Here is a 13,344-nt window from a genome sequence, read left to right as displayed (position 1 = left end):
TTGAGGGTTGCCATTTTAAAATCATATTCCCTCTAGTAACTGGCATTTGAACAGCACAGGAGGTTGCAGCTGCTGCTTGGTTGGCAAGTCACAAATTTATTTGTGTACAAAAGCATGATGGTGTAAGCACTATTTATGAACACCGTAAGCTTGCAAAGTGCTCTGCTTTCTTTTTACTTGTACTCTCTCAATTTGTAATTCTCAGGTTTCAGCTACTGCTTTATCTAGTTTGCTGCCTTCTTCTGCCTTAGCAAGAAATCTTTAGTGCACACATGTGATGTGTAGTACTCGCAGTTCGAAAGGCTCAAGAAAATGCTAAAAAGGATCACTAATAAAGCCTCTATAAACTTAGGACAACATTTAATACCTACAGGTTGCACTTCTGAGGGAAGATTTCTCATAAAGTCTCTGTTGGTGCTTAAATGAAGTGATGCCTACAGGCTGCACATAGACATTGTACATATTATGGCTTTTTACTGCTGTGTCTGAATGATGCAGGACATTGAGGTTATGATGTAGTCTCTAAACAACATTCACAGCACTTTGGCATTCCCAAACACACAGGCAGCACGCAGTGCGCGGATGTTTTTTGAATGCTTGACAGCTTGACAGTAGTCTTTTTTTTTTTTTGCTGCAGTTCATTTTTGCAGTGCGGAGAAGCCAGCCTCTCTGGCAGCTGACTGCCATTGCGTTTTTGCTTATGTCGCGTGCACCCAGTTTCGGCACGATCATGTATTAGCTAAATTTATCAAATTACCATAATTTGACAAAATTATAGCATACCTTCTGGGAAATTATATTATCCGGGAATGTATTGTAACCAGGTGAATACATCTAACTCAACCTTTTGTGTGCTGACCTTTTTCTCCTTGAGGTTTACATGCTGTTCTATTTTGAACCAGCAATCTACCGATATTGCGGTGCACACTTCTCACGGGCCCTTTTTTTTTTTTCTTACTATGCTTATGCTTCTTACTATGCCTATGCCGCATTCAGTTCAACTGAGAGAAAACTGTGGTGCCACTGCACTGCTTTCTCGGTAATGAAAGAGTAATTGCTCATTAGCATCCACACAGGCGCAGCCATATGGTAAGTGCTGTATAGTGTGTGCTCAGTCTTGTGCATAGGCTTTCAAGCATAGTGCACAGTCTTTCAGGTATATGAGGCACGTTGTTTTGGTTTTCCACAGGGTGCTGCCAGCTGCTAGCTTTGCGCAAAAGTCAACCTTTGCGTAAATCCTGTGTGATGTGCTTGTTTCGTTCAGGCTGCTTACACTGTGGTTTGACTATGGCCACTGGCCTGAGGTGAACGAGGCCCTGGCTGAGCGAGTGAACAAGGCACCCATGGAGACCTGGCTGCAGGTCATCCCACAGCTGATTGCACGGCTAGACACCCCTCGGCCCCTGGTGGCAGGTCTTGTGCATGAGCTGCTGGGGGAGGTGGGACGCAAACATCCACAGGTAGGCCCCCTAGTTCCCCCCCTCCTCGCTTGCACTTGGTTCGTATTCCTGTGCTTGCTTATAGTCACACACTTATCGTTAGTCACGGCTTAGTTAGTCACGGCTAGTTAAGCATACAGCATTTTGATAGTTCCACAGGGATTGAGCCTCTGCGTCATAGCCAGCCTAGTGCTTGCGGTATAAAGGACTTCAAGGATGCTAACACGTTAGCTGCATCGTGGGCCACTGGTGGGTTGCGTCTTTTTTTTTTTTTTTGTATGCTGTGTGGTCTGGAATACTGGGTCCCATGATGAAGCCATCTGTGAGTGAATGTCATAGTATCTTGTTTCGATGGTCATAGCTATTGACCTGTGTGAATGAAGGCAATAACAACTATTTTATTTTAACTGTGTGTTGTCATGTTGTTTTGCTACTCCAGGAATAGTGGCTTCAGTTATGGTTTTGTTATCAAAGTGATTGCTTTTTTAAGACTCCGTGGTGGCTCAGCGGTTATGGTGCTCGGCTGCTGACCCAAAAGTTGCGGGTTCGATCCTGGCCGCGACGGTCGAATTTCGATGGAGGCGAAATTCTAGAGGCCCGTGTACTGTGCGATGTCAGTGCACATTAAAGAAACCCAGGTGGTCGAAATTTCCAGAGACCTTCACTACGGAGTCTCTCATAGCTGGAGTCACTTTGGGACGTTAAACCCCCATAAACCATTAAACCATGATTGCTTTTATTCCAAAAAGGTGTCATTTCCGCAGATGCAACACCCAGATCATTCAAAGTTGTTGGCAGGCTTTTACGCTCAGTACTGATAAACGAAACATTTTTTTGCATTTTTATTCACTGTGTCTGGCTTTTGGCTTCTCCAGGCACTCATCTACCCTTTAACTGTGGCATCAAAGTCAGCCCTTCCAGCTCGAAGTCGGGCAGCACTGCGTGCTCTGGGTGTGATGCGGGAACACAGTGCTCGGCTAGTCAACCAAGCCATCACAGTAAGTGGTCTTAGGCTCTCTGCTGATAGGGCTTGCCATCTCCTAGTGTCCCCCCTCCCCCTCTAACTGAAAATTGTGGAAGTGCATCAGAGAGAATACATGCGCACAAATCCAGGCATTCCTTAATGTTAGGTATTTCGGCACTTGTGTTTAGTTCACCTGTGCTGACAAAAAGGTGCAGCTGCTCAAATAAAGACTGGCACTAGCAGAGAAAATAAGACATTGTTGGACATGGCAGCCTCTCTGACTGTTTCTTTATGGGCTGTTTTACTGCATCATGTCTTCTTACAGCAAGACTGATACTGATACCATGCTCACCTTGCATTTCCCTGCAGGTGAGTGAGGAGCTGATACGGGTGGCCATTCTGTGGCATGAGCTGTGGCACGAGGGCCTCGAGGAGGCCTCGCGGCTCTATTTTGGCGAACGCAATGTCAAGGGGATGTTTGCCACCCTGGAGCCCCTGCATGCCATGATGGAGCGTGGGCCCCAGACGCTTCGGGAGACATCTTTCCATCAGGTGTGCCTACTTCCCAGCTCATGGACCCAACAAATCTGAACTGACTTAATCGCTACCTGTGGTGGTGGCAGTTAGAATGTCACTGTGGTTTCTGTTGTGTGGCGGCCATCACCACTACATCCTATAGCACGCAAAACAGTCCCGGTTAATGTGCAGGGCGCATTAACATAAAGAGTTCTTTATTAAGTGTTAACACAGCTTCCTCGCACAGAGTTAAAAGTAAAACATAGTGATGGCTGCTTGGCCTGTATATTCAAAATTATTTTATATGCCTGTGTTGAAGTGTGGCAGGACCATCACATGTCAGTGTAATCAACTTTGCTATTTTGAGAAAGGCACTAACCTTTCAGTGTCTCTTGGGTGCATGGTGCTGTCGAACCTTGATGCAACGAACTCAAGAATGAAGCTGCAATTGCCCCTCGAAGGAAGCTCTCCATCCAGTGGTGTCTACTGAATCTCATGACATCGTGGTTGATCCTCTTAGGCCTGTTAGCGTGAAATTGCAGGGAGTGGCAGATGATGGGGATTAACCACAGCATCGTGAAAATTGCTAGACGCCTTTGGCTGGAGGGCCTCCTTTGAGGGGCATCTGCCACTTCATTCTTGAATTGTATATGACTAAGATATTTTTTACAAATACATGCAGTTTTTATTTTATACGCATTCAACGGAAAATAAATTATATAAATCCCCAGCGTGAGTGGTGCCCCTCGGCAGGCAGCAGGCATCACCACACTACGCAAAAGACTGGTGGTGATGCAGCAGGCATTCGCACCAAGGTTCACCCTTTTATCTCGCACTATTGTACTTACCTCCCACTCGCCACAGCACCACGGATAAAAACAGTGGTATGTAGAGCTGGTAGCCAGGCTTTTGGCACGTGCGTAAGCCTCGCATCTGTCAACAGCGCCCCGGAAGCAGTGGCTTGAATGGTTGTAGCCTCGCAGCAAATATCTTGTGCTAAAGTCTGCTGTCACGGAGGCGGTGAAAACAGCGACAGCTTTCACTCCAACATAATTTCCGCGTGACACGGCTGTGATTCGGGAGCAGCCACCCTAGTTAGCACTTGGCCTGCCGCCGTTGTCTGCTGGTGGTACATTGCGGAAAAGCCAGCCTAACAGGTCCTCGTTTTTTTGTGGCCTCTGGAATCCCCACAGGCGCCTTCAAAACAGTGCTAAAACTTTGGAAAAGGCCTTCCTATTTCTCTAGTTATAATTGGCCGAGTTTCCATTTGTTCACTGACTAAATTTCATTTCTCTTGCATACGTTATTGATGAAATTTCATATTACAAACTGCGTCTAAATGAGACCGCTTTACAATTTTTTACTTGTTCACTGTAATGAAGTTTGAGTGTATACTGTATTAATTGTGTGCTGCTTACTGTTCACAGTCTTTAACAACATGAAAGGAAGAATGCCTGCAAGCCATTCTTTATTTTTTTTCTTGAACATTCCTTTTGATTGGAAGCTGCAGTAGTGTTTGTTACTCGTAAAAAGGGAAAAGCATCAAATTGATGCAGTTGCAGATTGTACCTGCTTTTTGCACGCTTGCTCGCAGTGAAAGCAGTGTCGATATAAGGTGCCTGTTTTGGTGCAGCCTCCACTGTGTTTCCCTATTGGGGCTGCTATGGGGTTCTTAACAAGCATCCATTTCTTGTTGGCGCAGGCTTATGGCAGAGACTTGGCAGAAGCACTGGAGTGGTGCAAGAAGTACCAGCGCTCATTGAACGTTAAAGACCTGACTCAGGCTTGGGACCTCTACTACCACGTATTCCGGCGCATCTCCAAGCAGCTGCCTCAGGTGGGTTTGTAAGACACTGAACACCAGAGATGCACATGTGCTCTTGTGAACTCCCGTGGCACACTCAGATATTTTAGTTGTATAGTAGTAGATGTCAAAGAGGCACAAATTTCGTACACAGTAATGCTGCCTACATCTTTGTCTCGGTAATTCTTCAAGTGGCATGGGTTGTGCTTGGAACTTTCGAACCACACGTCTTCCACCTGATAAACATCGATACTGAGCTGCAGTAATGAACACAGCAGCAGTGACACCAAATTAGTTTTGATCGCCTGAGAGAAAGAAATATCTGAATGCTTTTGAAGAGACTCTGTTCGTGTTTCTCCTTTCACCCAATTCTCGAGAACTAACAGTGTTCTCAGACACTAGCTGCTACCCTTTGCCTTCCAGCTCACATCCCTGGAGCTGCAGTACGTGTCGCCAAAACTGCTCATGTGCCGAGACTTTGAACTGGCTGTGCCTGGCAGCTACAACCCGAACCAGCCTGTCATCCGCATTGCTCGCATTGAGAGCTCACTCCAGGTCATCACCAGCAAACAGAGGCCCAGGAAGCTGTGCATCAAAGGCAAGTCGGTTTCATTTGCTGCAAGAGTGGTGGCCAAGCCACACTCGTTGCACTGGGTCATAGTTGGGTCCTGTATTTCAAGCAAACGTTGTGAGACAGTTCATACTTTCTTACTAAACTGGTATGCATGTCACCACGCGAAGGGTAGCTTGCCTGACTTGATTGAGTTCCAGTTTATTTATTGATTCTGTCAGCTTTACAGGGCTGCAACAGCAGAAATTAGCATCAGTTTCGGTAATAATGTTGCAAAACGATGCAAAAATTCCCGAAATTGAGAAGAGACATGCAGTGACATGCATTACATTAGGACAGGGATGTTCCTAACATGTAAGAAAGTAATTAGGAAAGGCCACATTTAATGTACTGTCCAATAGGAAGTTCTAAGTCATGCCTTAAGGGGGGACGCAGGAACCAAATCACACAAATCTAGAAAAAATTGAATTTGAAAACATCAGATTAGGTGTCTATAAGGTGTTTTTATACATATCCCAAAAAATGTTCTCCAAAAACAACCCATAATTAGTGTTTTTGTGACTGTAGGTAGCAAAGAGTGGGTGAACTGCGTGAAAATACCAGTTCTCAAAAATGTTTTTCTTTTTTGATTTCCCTGCTTGCAGAAAGCATAGCATGATAATGGCTTCAGGGATTTTCATGTGGTTTGGTGTATTGTGCTCCTTGATAAATTATTTTGGCAGTGACTTTCCTATATTTCCAAATTACTTTCTCGTTTTTTTACTCAGTCACTAATTTGACATAACAATAACTAGTGCATTATGTAAGTGTGGATATAACTTTCTATGTAGAAAAAAATCGGTCTGCTGAAAATATTTGGAGAATGTCACTGCATCAACCATTCGTTTAGGTAAAACTTGATGTGACTGCAGGCTCATACCTTGCTTTGTTGTCATGCCAGGCTTTCTGCAAGTTTTGTACAGCAATGAAACATGTCAAAATTTATAATGTGAAAACTTCTTAAGATATTTCAGTGAAATTTTGTATTTAAGCATTCAGTGGACTTTCCAATAAACTTGCCAGATTTCATTGTTCTACACCAAAAATAAAATAATTCACCTCCGACCCCTCAATCCCCCCCTTAAGTGGTTATAAGTGCTTTGTTATCTTGATTAATTGAGGTAATGATATACACAGCAGCGCTGATGAAAAGGCACCATTCCAGATGAGCTTGTTGGGCCTTCTTTGTATTTGCATGCGAGAGGTTGTGTGTTGTGCTGCATTGCAGGTAGCAATGGTAAGGACTACATGTTCTTGCTGAAAGGGCACGAGGATCTGAGACAAGACGAAAGAGTCATGCAGCTGTTTGGCTTGGTAAACACTCTGCTTGTCAACGACCCTGAAACATCGCGAAGAAATTTGACGTAAGTTTGTGCTATATCCCTGCGCTGATTGCCACTGGGCATTATTGCTGTTGCATGCATTTCTTCTTGCTTAAAAGAAAGAAGTGTGATCAGGTACAGCTCTTTTGTAAAAAATACTAGACAAGGTGCATGTTATGTTAGATCCTGATTCGGTTGTGGTTTTCATTGTTTTTGCCCCTGGTTGGTGGTGGTCACTAGCCTACCGTATATATCTTTTATATGAAATATATTTATTTGTTGACACAGCCAAAGTAAGGAAGACTGTCCATTGAAATGTTTGTCTAAGAGGCTTTACAGCTTAATTACACAGCCAATAATGCATAGGAAAATCTCAATGAAGTTTGTTAAGGGACACTAAGGACAGCTCCATCCAATTCTCGTCCAAAGAAAAAATCGATTCTATGGCTCTTGCTGTCTCTTGATTCTTTTTTTTTTTTTTTCGGCAGCAAAAGACTGATTTGTTGCTGGGAAAATTGCATTTTAGCATTTTCCCTCCGCCTGATTCAAAGCTGTGACATCTACGCCGAAAACAACTCTTTGATCACTGTTTTGAAGTGAATAGTCGATTAGCCTAGCCGTGGGATATGCACCCAAAAAATTGCATTGATGTGAAATCGGAAGGTGATGGTGATGACAGTATTTAATTTTCTTTGCCTATTCTAGTCCACAAAATCCCCTCTCTCACTGAAACTAATGTCGTTGTTATTAGAATGTGGTAATCTATCGGTACAGGCCTACTTCAATTTGTTTTCCGCATGCCTTTAAGCTTTTTTTTTATTGTTCTGGAGCCCTTTATTTAACCATTATGTCATCATAACTTCATTTGGAAATTCTATATCTTGTTTTTACTCTTTCTTTTTCAGGATTCAGCGTTACTCTGTCATTCCACTGTCCACAAACAGTGGTCTCATTGGCTGGGTGCCCCATTGTGACACATTGCATACTCTCATTCGAGATTACAGGGACAAGAAGAAGATTTTGCTCAACATTGAACACAGGATCATGCTGAGGGTAACAAATGAAACTTTCACTACAGCCGGCTTTCTTTGATTCGAGAGAACTCAATTCACATCATCATTTAATTCAGTGTGCTCAGAAGTCCCAACAACTACACATGATTTTGCATGGGCCTAGAGTGTCAGATTTCTTGTAATTCACGCTTGAAAGAATCATAGATGTAGACACAGTCTATTTTAACAGTGCATATTCCAGGCTTTTGCATGTGGCACAGATTTCAAGTGCTGCTTTTAGCTGCCACGATGGCTCAGTGGTTATGGTGCTCAGCTGCTGACCCGAAAGACGCGGGTTTGATCCTGGCAGCGGTTGTCACATTTCGATAGGGGCAAAATGCTAGAGGCCTGTGTACTGTGCGATATCAGTGAACGTAAAGAACCCCAGGTGGTCAGAATATCCGGATCCCTCCGCTATAGCATCCCTCATAGCATTAGTCGCTCTGGGATGTTAAACTTGATAAACCAACCAACAAATCAAGTTCTGCTTTTGAGTCAAAGTTCATATACCGTAGACTCCCTTTAAAGTGAGCTTGAAGGGACCATGAAGATTAATCAGAGTGGCTTGTTGGGTGCGCTGATCATGCATTGTTTAAAACCAGCACTGGAAGACACAGGCAGATAGGAAGTTCGTCTTAACAGAAATACCCTTACACAGGATATGTGAGGCATGCTAGGTGTGTCCAAATATGTGTTACATAAAAACATCTAGAATGGCCTTGCAGTGGGAGGATAATTGCAAATAAAAGATTTATTGTACTCTTCGTGAATTAAGCCAAAGCCTGGAGGCATGAAACCACCTCACATTATCCTTCTTGAATATGGCATTCGCCTAGGTTTCCTTTTTGCTGACTTCCACAGCAACCGCTAGTTGTATGCTTTCCCTCCGGCTTTGAGCACCCTGATGGGCCACCGCAGGCAGTGCACACACCGGCGGCACCGATATCTGGCCATCTCTGTGCCTCCTTTTTCTTGTCCTGCATCTGTTTCGTTGGTTCCACCATTGCGCACTTGTGTGTAGGTGCAATATGTGCCTACTAAATTTCACAGGGTCACATATATAGCTTCAGGCATTGAAAAGAAAGACGCACTCACTGTTTGTATTAGTCACTGATACAGTGAAGCCTCGTTATAGCGAATAGGTAAAAAATCTTTAAAAAATAGTTCGATATAGCCGAAGTTCTTAATGTAAAACTTAAGCGCAAGCAATAGCGGAGAAATTTTGTCGGTGAAGGAACGGCAATTCATACGATCCTTACTAGAGAAACGGAGAGATGTTCTCCCAGATTTCAACGCTGTTTTGAAGGAGCTTGTGGCTGTTTCAAAGGCTGCAAAAAAAAAAAAAGAGTGCGTTAGGTTGTCTTTTCCGCACAGCCTTGAAAGTGCAGGTCAAGCGCAGTTACGATGGCTTCCCCACATCACGGCCGTGTCGCGTGGAAAGCGGCACGTCAGAGTGAAAGCTGCTGCCGTTTTCACCTCCTTTGTGACGGCCGACGTGAGCGCAGGATTGTTACTGCAAGCTAGCAACCACCTGCGCTGCTGCTTCCAATGCGCTGTCTGTGGATGCCAGAAGCGTGAACGCGTGCTGACTTCCGGAATACCCTAAACGCCGCTGTTAGCGAGTGTGAGGTAAAAATGCAAACATTGGTGCGAACACTTGCCGCATCACCACTAGTCACTTCTGTAGTGCGGCGAAGCGTGCCATCCAAGTGGGCACCGTTAGGTGCCAGGGAGTTCAATATAATATCCGTTCCATGGCCGGCCACGTTCGATATATAAATTATAAATTGAATGTGTTTGTCAAAAATATTTACGGAGAGCTCGCTCGACACAGCCAATAATTCGTAATTTACGTTTTCGTTATATCGATGTTTGACTGTTAAAACTTTAGCCAAAACTTTAATGAAACATTTTTGGCTGGGCAAAGTGTGTGCTTGCTGTTGAATGTTTTCATTCGTAACATTTCCATGAGATTTCCAGATTAATGACGTGTGAAACTTTGTTCATCAGATGGCTCCAGACTATGATCACCTGACCCTGATGCAAAAAGTGGAGGTCTTTGAGCATGCCCTTGAGCACACCAATGGTGATGACCTGGCCAAGTTGCTGTGGTTGAAGAGTCCCAGCTCAGAGGTTTGCACTCGGATTTTCATGTTCAAATTTACACACGTTGAATCAGCCTGCAATGTTGACCACATTTTCAATGCATCTATTATGTGCAGGTGTGGTTTGATCGGCGCACCAACTACACAAGGTCTCTGGCTGTTATGTCCATGGTTGGCTACGTGCTTGGCCTGGGTGACAGGTCAGTAGCAGCTGCACTGTGAAGTACTTTTAGTCATTTTCATTCTTGGAGTTAGATTTAATTATGTGTTGTTTAGTTGCATAGCGACTGTAGACAGAATTATTTCGTGAGCAGTTTTATTTCGTGAATTCTTTTAATCTCTGGAATTCAAATCACTGTTTCTGTGTGAAGTTGAATTCACTCTCAAAATTTATATTATATGCTAAGTTTGGCCTCTTGTTGCTTGTATTGATCCTGAATTTATATTGTGTGTCATATCAAGGCACCCTTCCAACCTGATGCTGGATCGACTGAGTGGGAAGATTCTGCACATTGACTTTGGAGACTGCTTTGAAGTGGCCATGACCCGCGAGAAGTTTCCCGAGAAGATTCCTTTCCGTCTCACTCGCATGCTTATAAATGCCATGGAGGTAAGGCGTGCTGCCCTAGTATTGCAAGGGGTTTTGCTGGTGCTGTTTTTAATAACTTGCACGCGTTGCCAAATTTTACCAGTGGTACGCTGAGGCTACAAATGTGCAATCCAATTCTGAAGCTTTCTGTTTGTCTTACTGGATGCTTATAAATCTTGTAATTACATAGCATCAAAGTGCACTACAGAGGCTCATCATTCCCTGGCTCATAATTTTATCTCATGTCACTGATCTCATTCTTTTAAAGTGTGCAGGAATGGCGTGAAACCTTCGTAATATAATGCACTCTGTGATGAAAACAAGCCAGAAGCATGAACAATAAATACCAGCATCAAGATGCACAGTGTTGTGGTAAAGTTAAAGACAGCTGAGCATGCTTGGGTTGGTTATGCGTCAGGGTTGCATAAGCAGTTGAGTGTGAAAAACTAGATGAACAACCAGTGTTATGTCTAGATCACATGTGCGGCCTCGTCTCTTATCATTGAGCTGTGTGGCATATAAAGACTCCATGCCTTCAGACAGCATGTTTCTTCGTTTGCATAAGCAGCATATTTTTGGTCACAACAAGCTGCAGGGTGTTTATGCTACATAGTAACATTTCATCACCACGTTCACGGAACCACATCGGTCAGCAACTGTTGCGGTCAGATGAAGCATGGCCCGAGAGCCTTTCAGAAGCACTTTAAATCATTACACAGTATGTGCATGAACGGGCTATAATGGTCATTATTTACTCTTATTCTACACTGCAGCATTTCAGACCACCATTTTTCTGAAGTGTGAAGCAAAAAAAAACAAAAGCAGTTTGTTTTTTCCCCGAAGTTAGTTTTCATGTGCCATGTGGGATGGGCTTTTGGTGCATGCAGTGTTTCAGGATTGGATAAGCTTTGAAAATAATTCAGCAGTACATGCAACCATGGTCTTGCACCTTTGTGCTTTTCAGAGAAACTTGGTCAAAATTAAGAGTATAATGGCAAAGGGCATTGATTGTGCATCTGTGCCCTGTGCAATTTTACCCTTATTTACGTCGAAGTGTCTTTGAAAAGTGCAAAACCACAATACCATGCAAATAACCAACTAGCCCAGTTTGAAACATGTGAACGTGCAGTTTTTGCTGTGTCATCTTTCAGTCAGCAAAGAGAGAACTAGATAACACTTGGACCAAGTATACAAAATGATGCCATCAAATTTTTTTTTTTAATTTGTGCGTCACATGTTAGTGTTATGTCACATGACATTAGCTGGGCACTGCGCTTTGGGACATTAGCAGGCAGGAGTTTTTTAATCGTCCTGAGGATTTCTTTTGTGTGTGTAGGTGACTGGCATTGAAGGCACATACAGAATGACATGTGCCAAGGTCATGAAAGTGCTGCGTGGGAACAAAGACAGCCTTATGGCTGTCCTTGAGGCCTTCGTATACGACCCATTGCTCAACTGGAGGCTGATGGATGGTAAGCGCGCATGAGGAACCAGCTGCATTGTGGAAGTTATCAAGGACTTGCCCCCTAGTCTCAAGGGTCCAGTATAATTTTTGTTTGTCACAAGGCCAGATATATTATGTTCATGAAGAGCTAACATGACCTGTGAGGTGAAGGCAGTAAGAGAGCATGATGTAACATTATAAGAAGGAAAAGGAAAAAAAATTCATTGCAAAAATAAACAAGGTAAAGCTGTTTTTTCTGGACTGCATAGTCACAAACTAGTTGTGATGATGTATGATGCATTATGTGTGGAAAAAGTACACTCCCGTCTGTTTTTGTTCATCTGTATGATCATGCTTAAAGTACAAGAACACCTTTGTACGTATGAATTAAATTTTTTGTCCATATAAAGTCGGGCTTCAAGCTCTGAGCTTAAGTCGACTTGTGCATGCTGGTGAGTGTGCCGTTTGCGTAGCATCTGTTGAGTATAGAGGGAAGGCAGCTAATTTAGATGACCCAGTTATATGTGGGTGGCTGGTTCCAGCATGACTACATGCCCCACTACACATGTATATCACGTGTGATTCGTATTATGCTGGTCAGGACCAGCACTTTGAGTGTGCTAATGTCCATGTAGCACTGCATGATTAGAGGCATACATTATGCTTTTGTGTGCTTTGCGGACCACCATTGCCTGATATGCACAGTTGTAGTAGTACTAGTAATATAATTGTGCTAATTAGAAAATAAATTTTTTGCATTGAACAAATTGTTGAAGCTTTTTGTCAAGAAGCTTTGGTAGTCCAGTGAACTGCCATGCTTTCTTTCTTCTTTTTTTTTTCAGCACAACCAAAAGTAAAGCATTCTAAAACAAGAGGTGGATCTGCCCCCTGTAGTCATGACCAAGGAGGTAAATTTAGATCAACATTTCCAGACTCTCCAGTGGCGAAAATAAGAAAGGTTAATTCGCCACGTACTATTATATACATGGTTTTCTCTGGTGCCAGTTACCTTATGTGATGTCATATAAAGCTCACTGAAGGTACGATGTTTTTAAAGTATCCAAATGTACAGCTGTTGTGTTTTCTTTGTCTTTTTCACTTGAGAAATATTAATTGCATCATTGTGTTACAACTAAGGCATTGCCAGGACTAAGGCTTTTTAAGCACTTGAAGCTATTTGTCAACAAAGAATCGGTGTATTAAAGCTAAAATGTAGCCTTGTATGACAGAGAACATCTAGTTTGTGTTCAGGATACAAAACTGCGCCTAGTTCTGTCGAACGTAAGTACCACGAAACTTATTCTTGAAAGTGCAATAAAGAACAGCAATAAAGTGACCTTCGAATCAGTACTGAAGAAAACATTGGTTGAATACTCATTAGATGCTCACTGTTATTCGCAGTGCACTGTACATGGGCCTGACAGCACTGATGATAGTTATGTACCAGCTTTACTATGTTGAATAACAGCCATGTCTCGCCTGTATTTCTCAAAATAGCT

General features: G+C 43.2%; 1 protein-coding gene across 4 annotated transcripts in view; it reads left to right on the top strand.

Annotated features, from left to right (window-relative positions):
* The window catches only part of mTor (serine/threonine-protein kinase Tor), an 82,623-nt gene that overhangs the window by 64,548 nt on the left and 4,731 nt on the right, over positions 1-13,344 (top strand). For all 4 annotated transcript variants that reach the window (XM_077652986.1, XM_077652983.1, XM_077652984.1 and 1 more), the window contains 12 exons: positions 1,265-1,460; positions 2,315-2,437; positions 2,773-2,955; positions 4,622-4,756; positions 5,147-5,321; positions 6,562-6,697; positions 7,561-7,708; positions 9,718-9,840; positions 9,930-10,012; positions 10,275-10,422; positions 11,738-11,873; positions 12,688-12,753. In XM_077652986.1, coding sequence (XP_077509112.1) covers positions 1,265-1,460; positions 2,315-2,437; positions 2,773-2,955; positions 4,622-4,756; positions 5,147-5,321; positions 6,562-6,697; positions 7,561-7,708; positions 9,718-9,840; positions 9,930-10,012; positions 10,275-10,422; positions 11,738-11,873; positions 12,688-12,753 — 1,652 coding nt within the window. The remainder of the gene's footprint in view (positions 1-1,264; positions 1,461-2,314; positions 2,438-2,772; positions 2,956-4,621; positions 4,757-5,146; positions 5,322-6,561; positions 6,698-7,560; positions 7,709-9,717; positions 9,841-9,929; positions 10,013-10,274; positions 10,423-11,737; positions 11,874-12,687; positions 12,754-13,344) is intronic.

This window comes from Amblyomma americanum, chromosome 2 (assembly GCF_052857255.1).
Source record: "Amblyomma americanum isolate KBUSLIRL-KWMA chromosome 2, ASM5285725v1, whole genome shotgun sequence".
NCBI lineage: Eukaryota > Metazoa > Arthropoda > Arachnida > Ixodida > Ixodidae > Amblyomma > Amblyomma americanum.
This window is presented reverse-complemented; position numbering and strand designations above follow the sequence as displayed.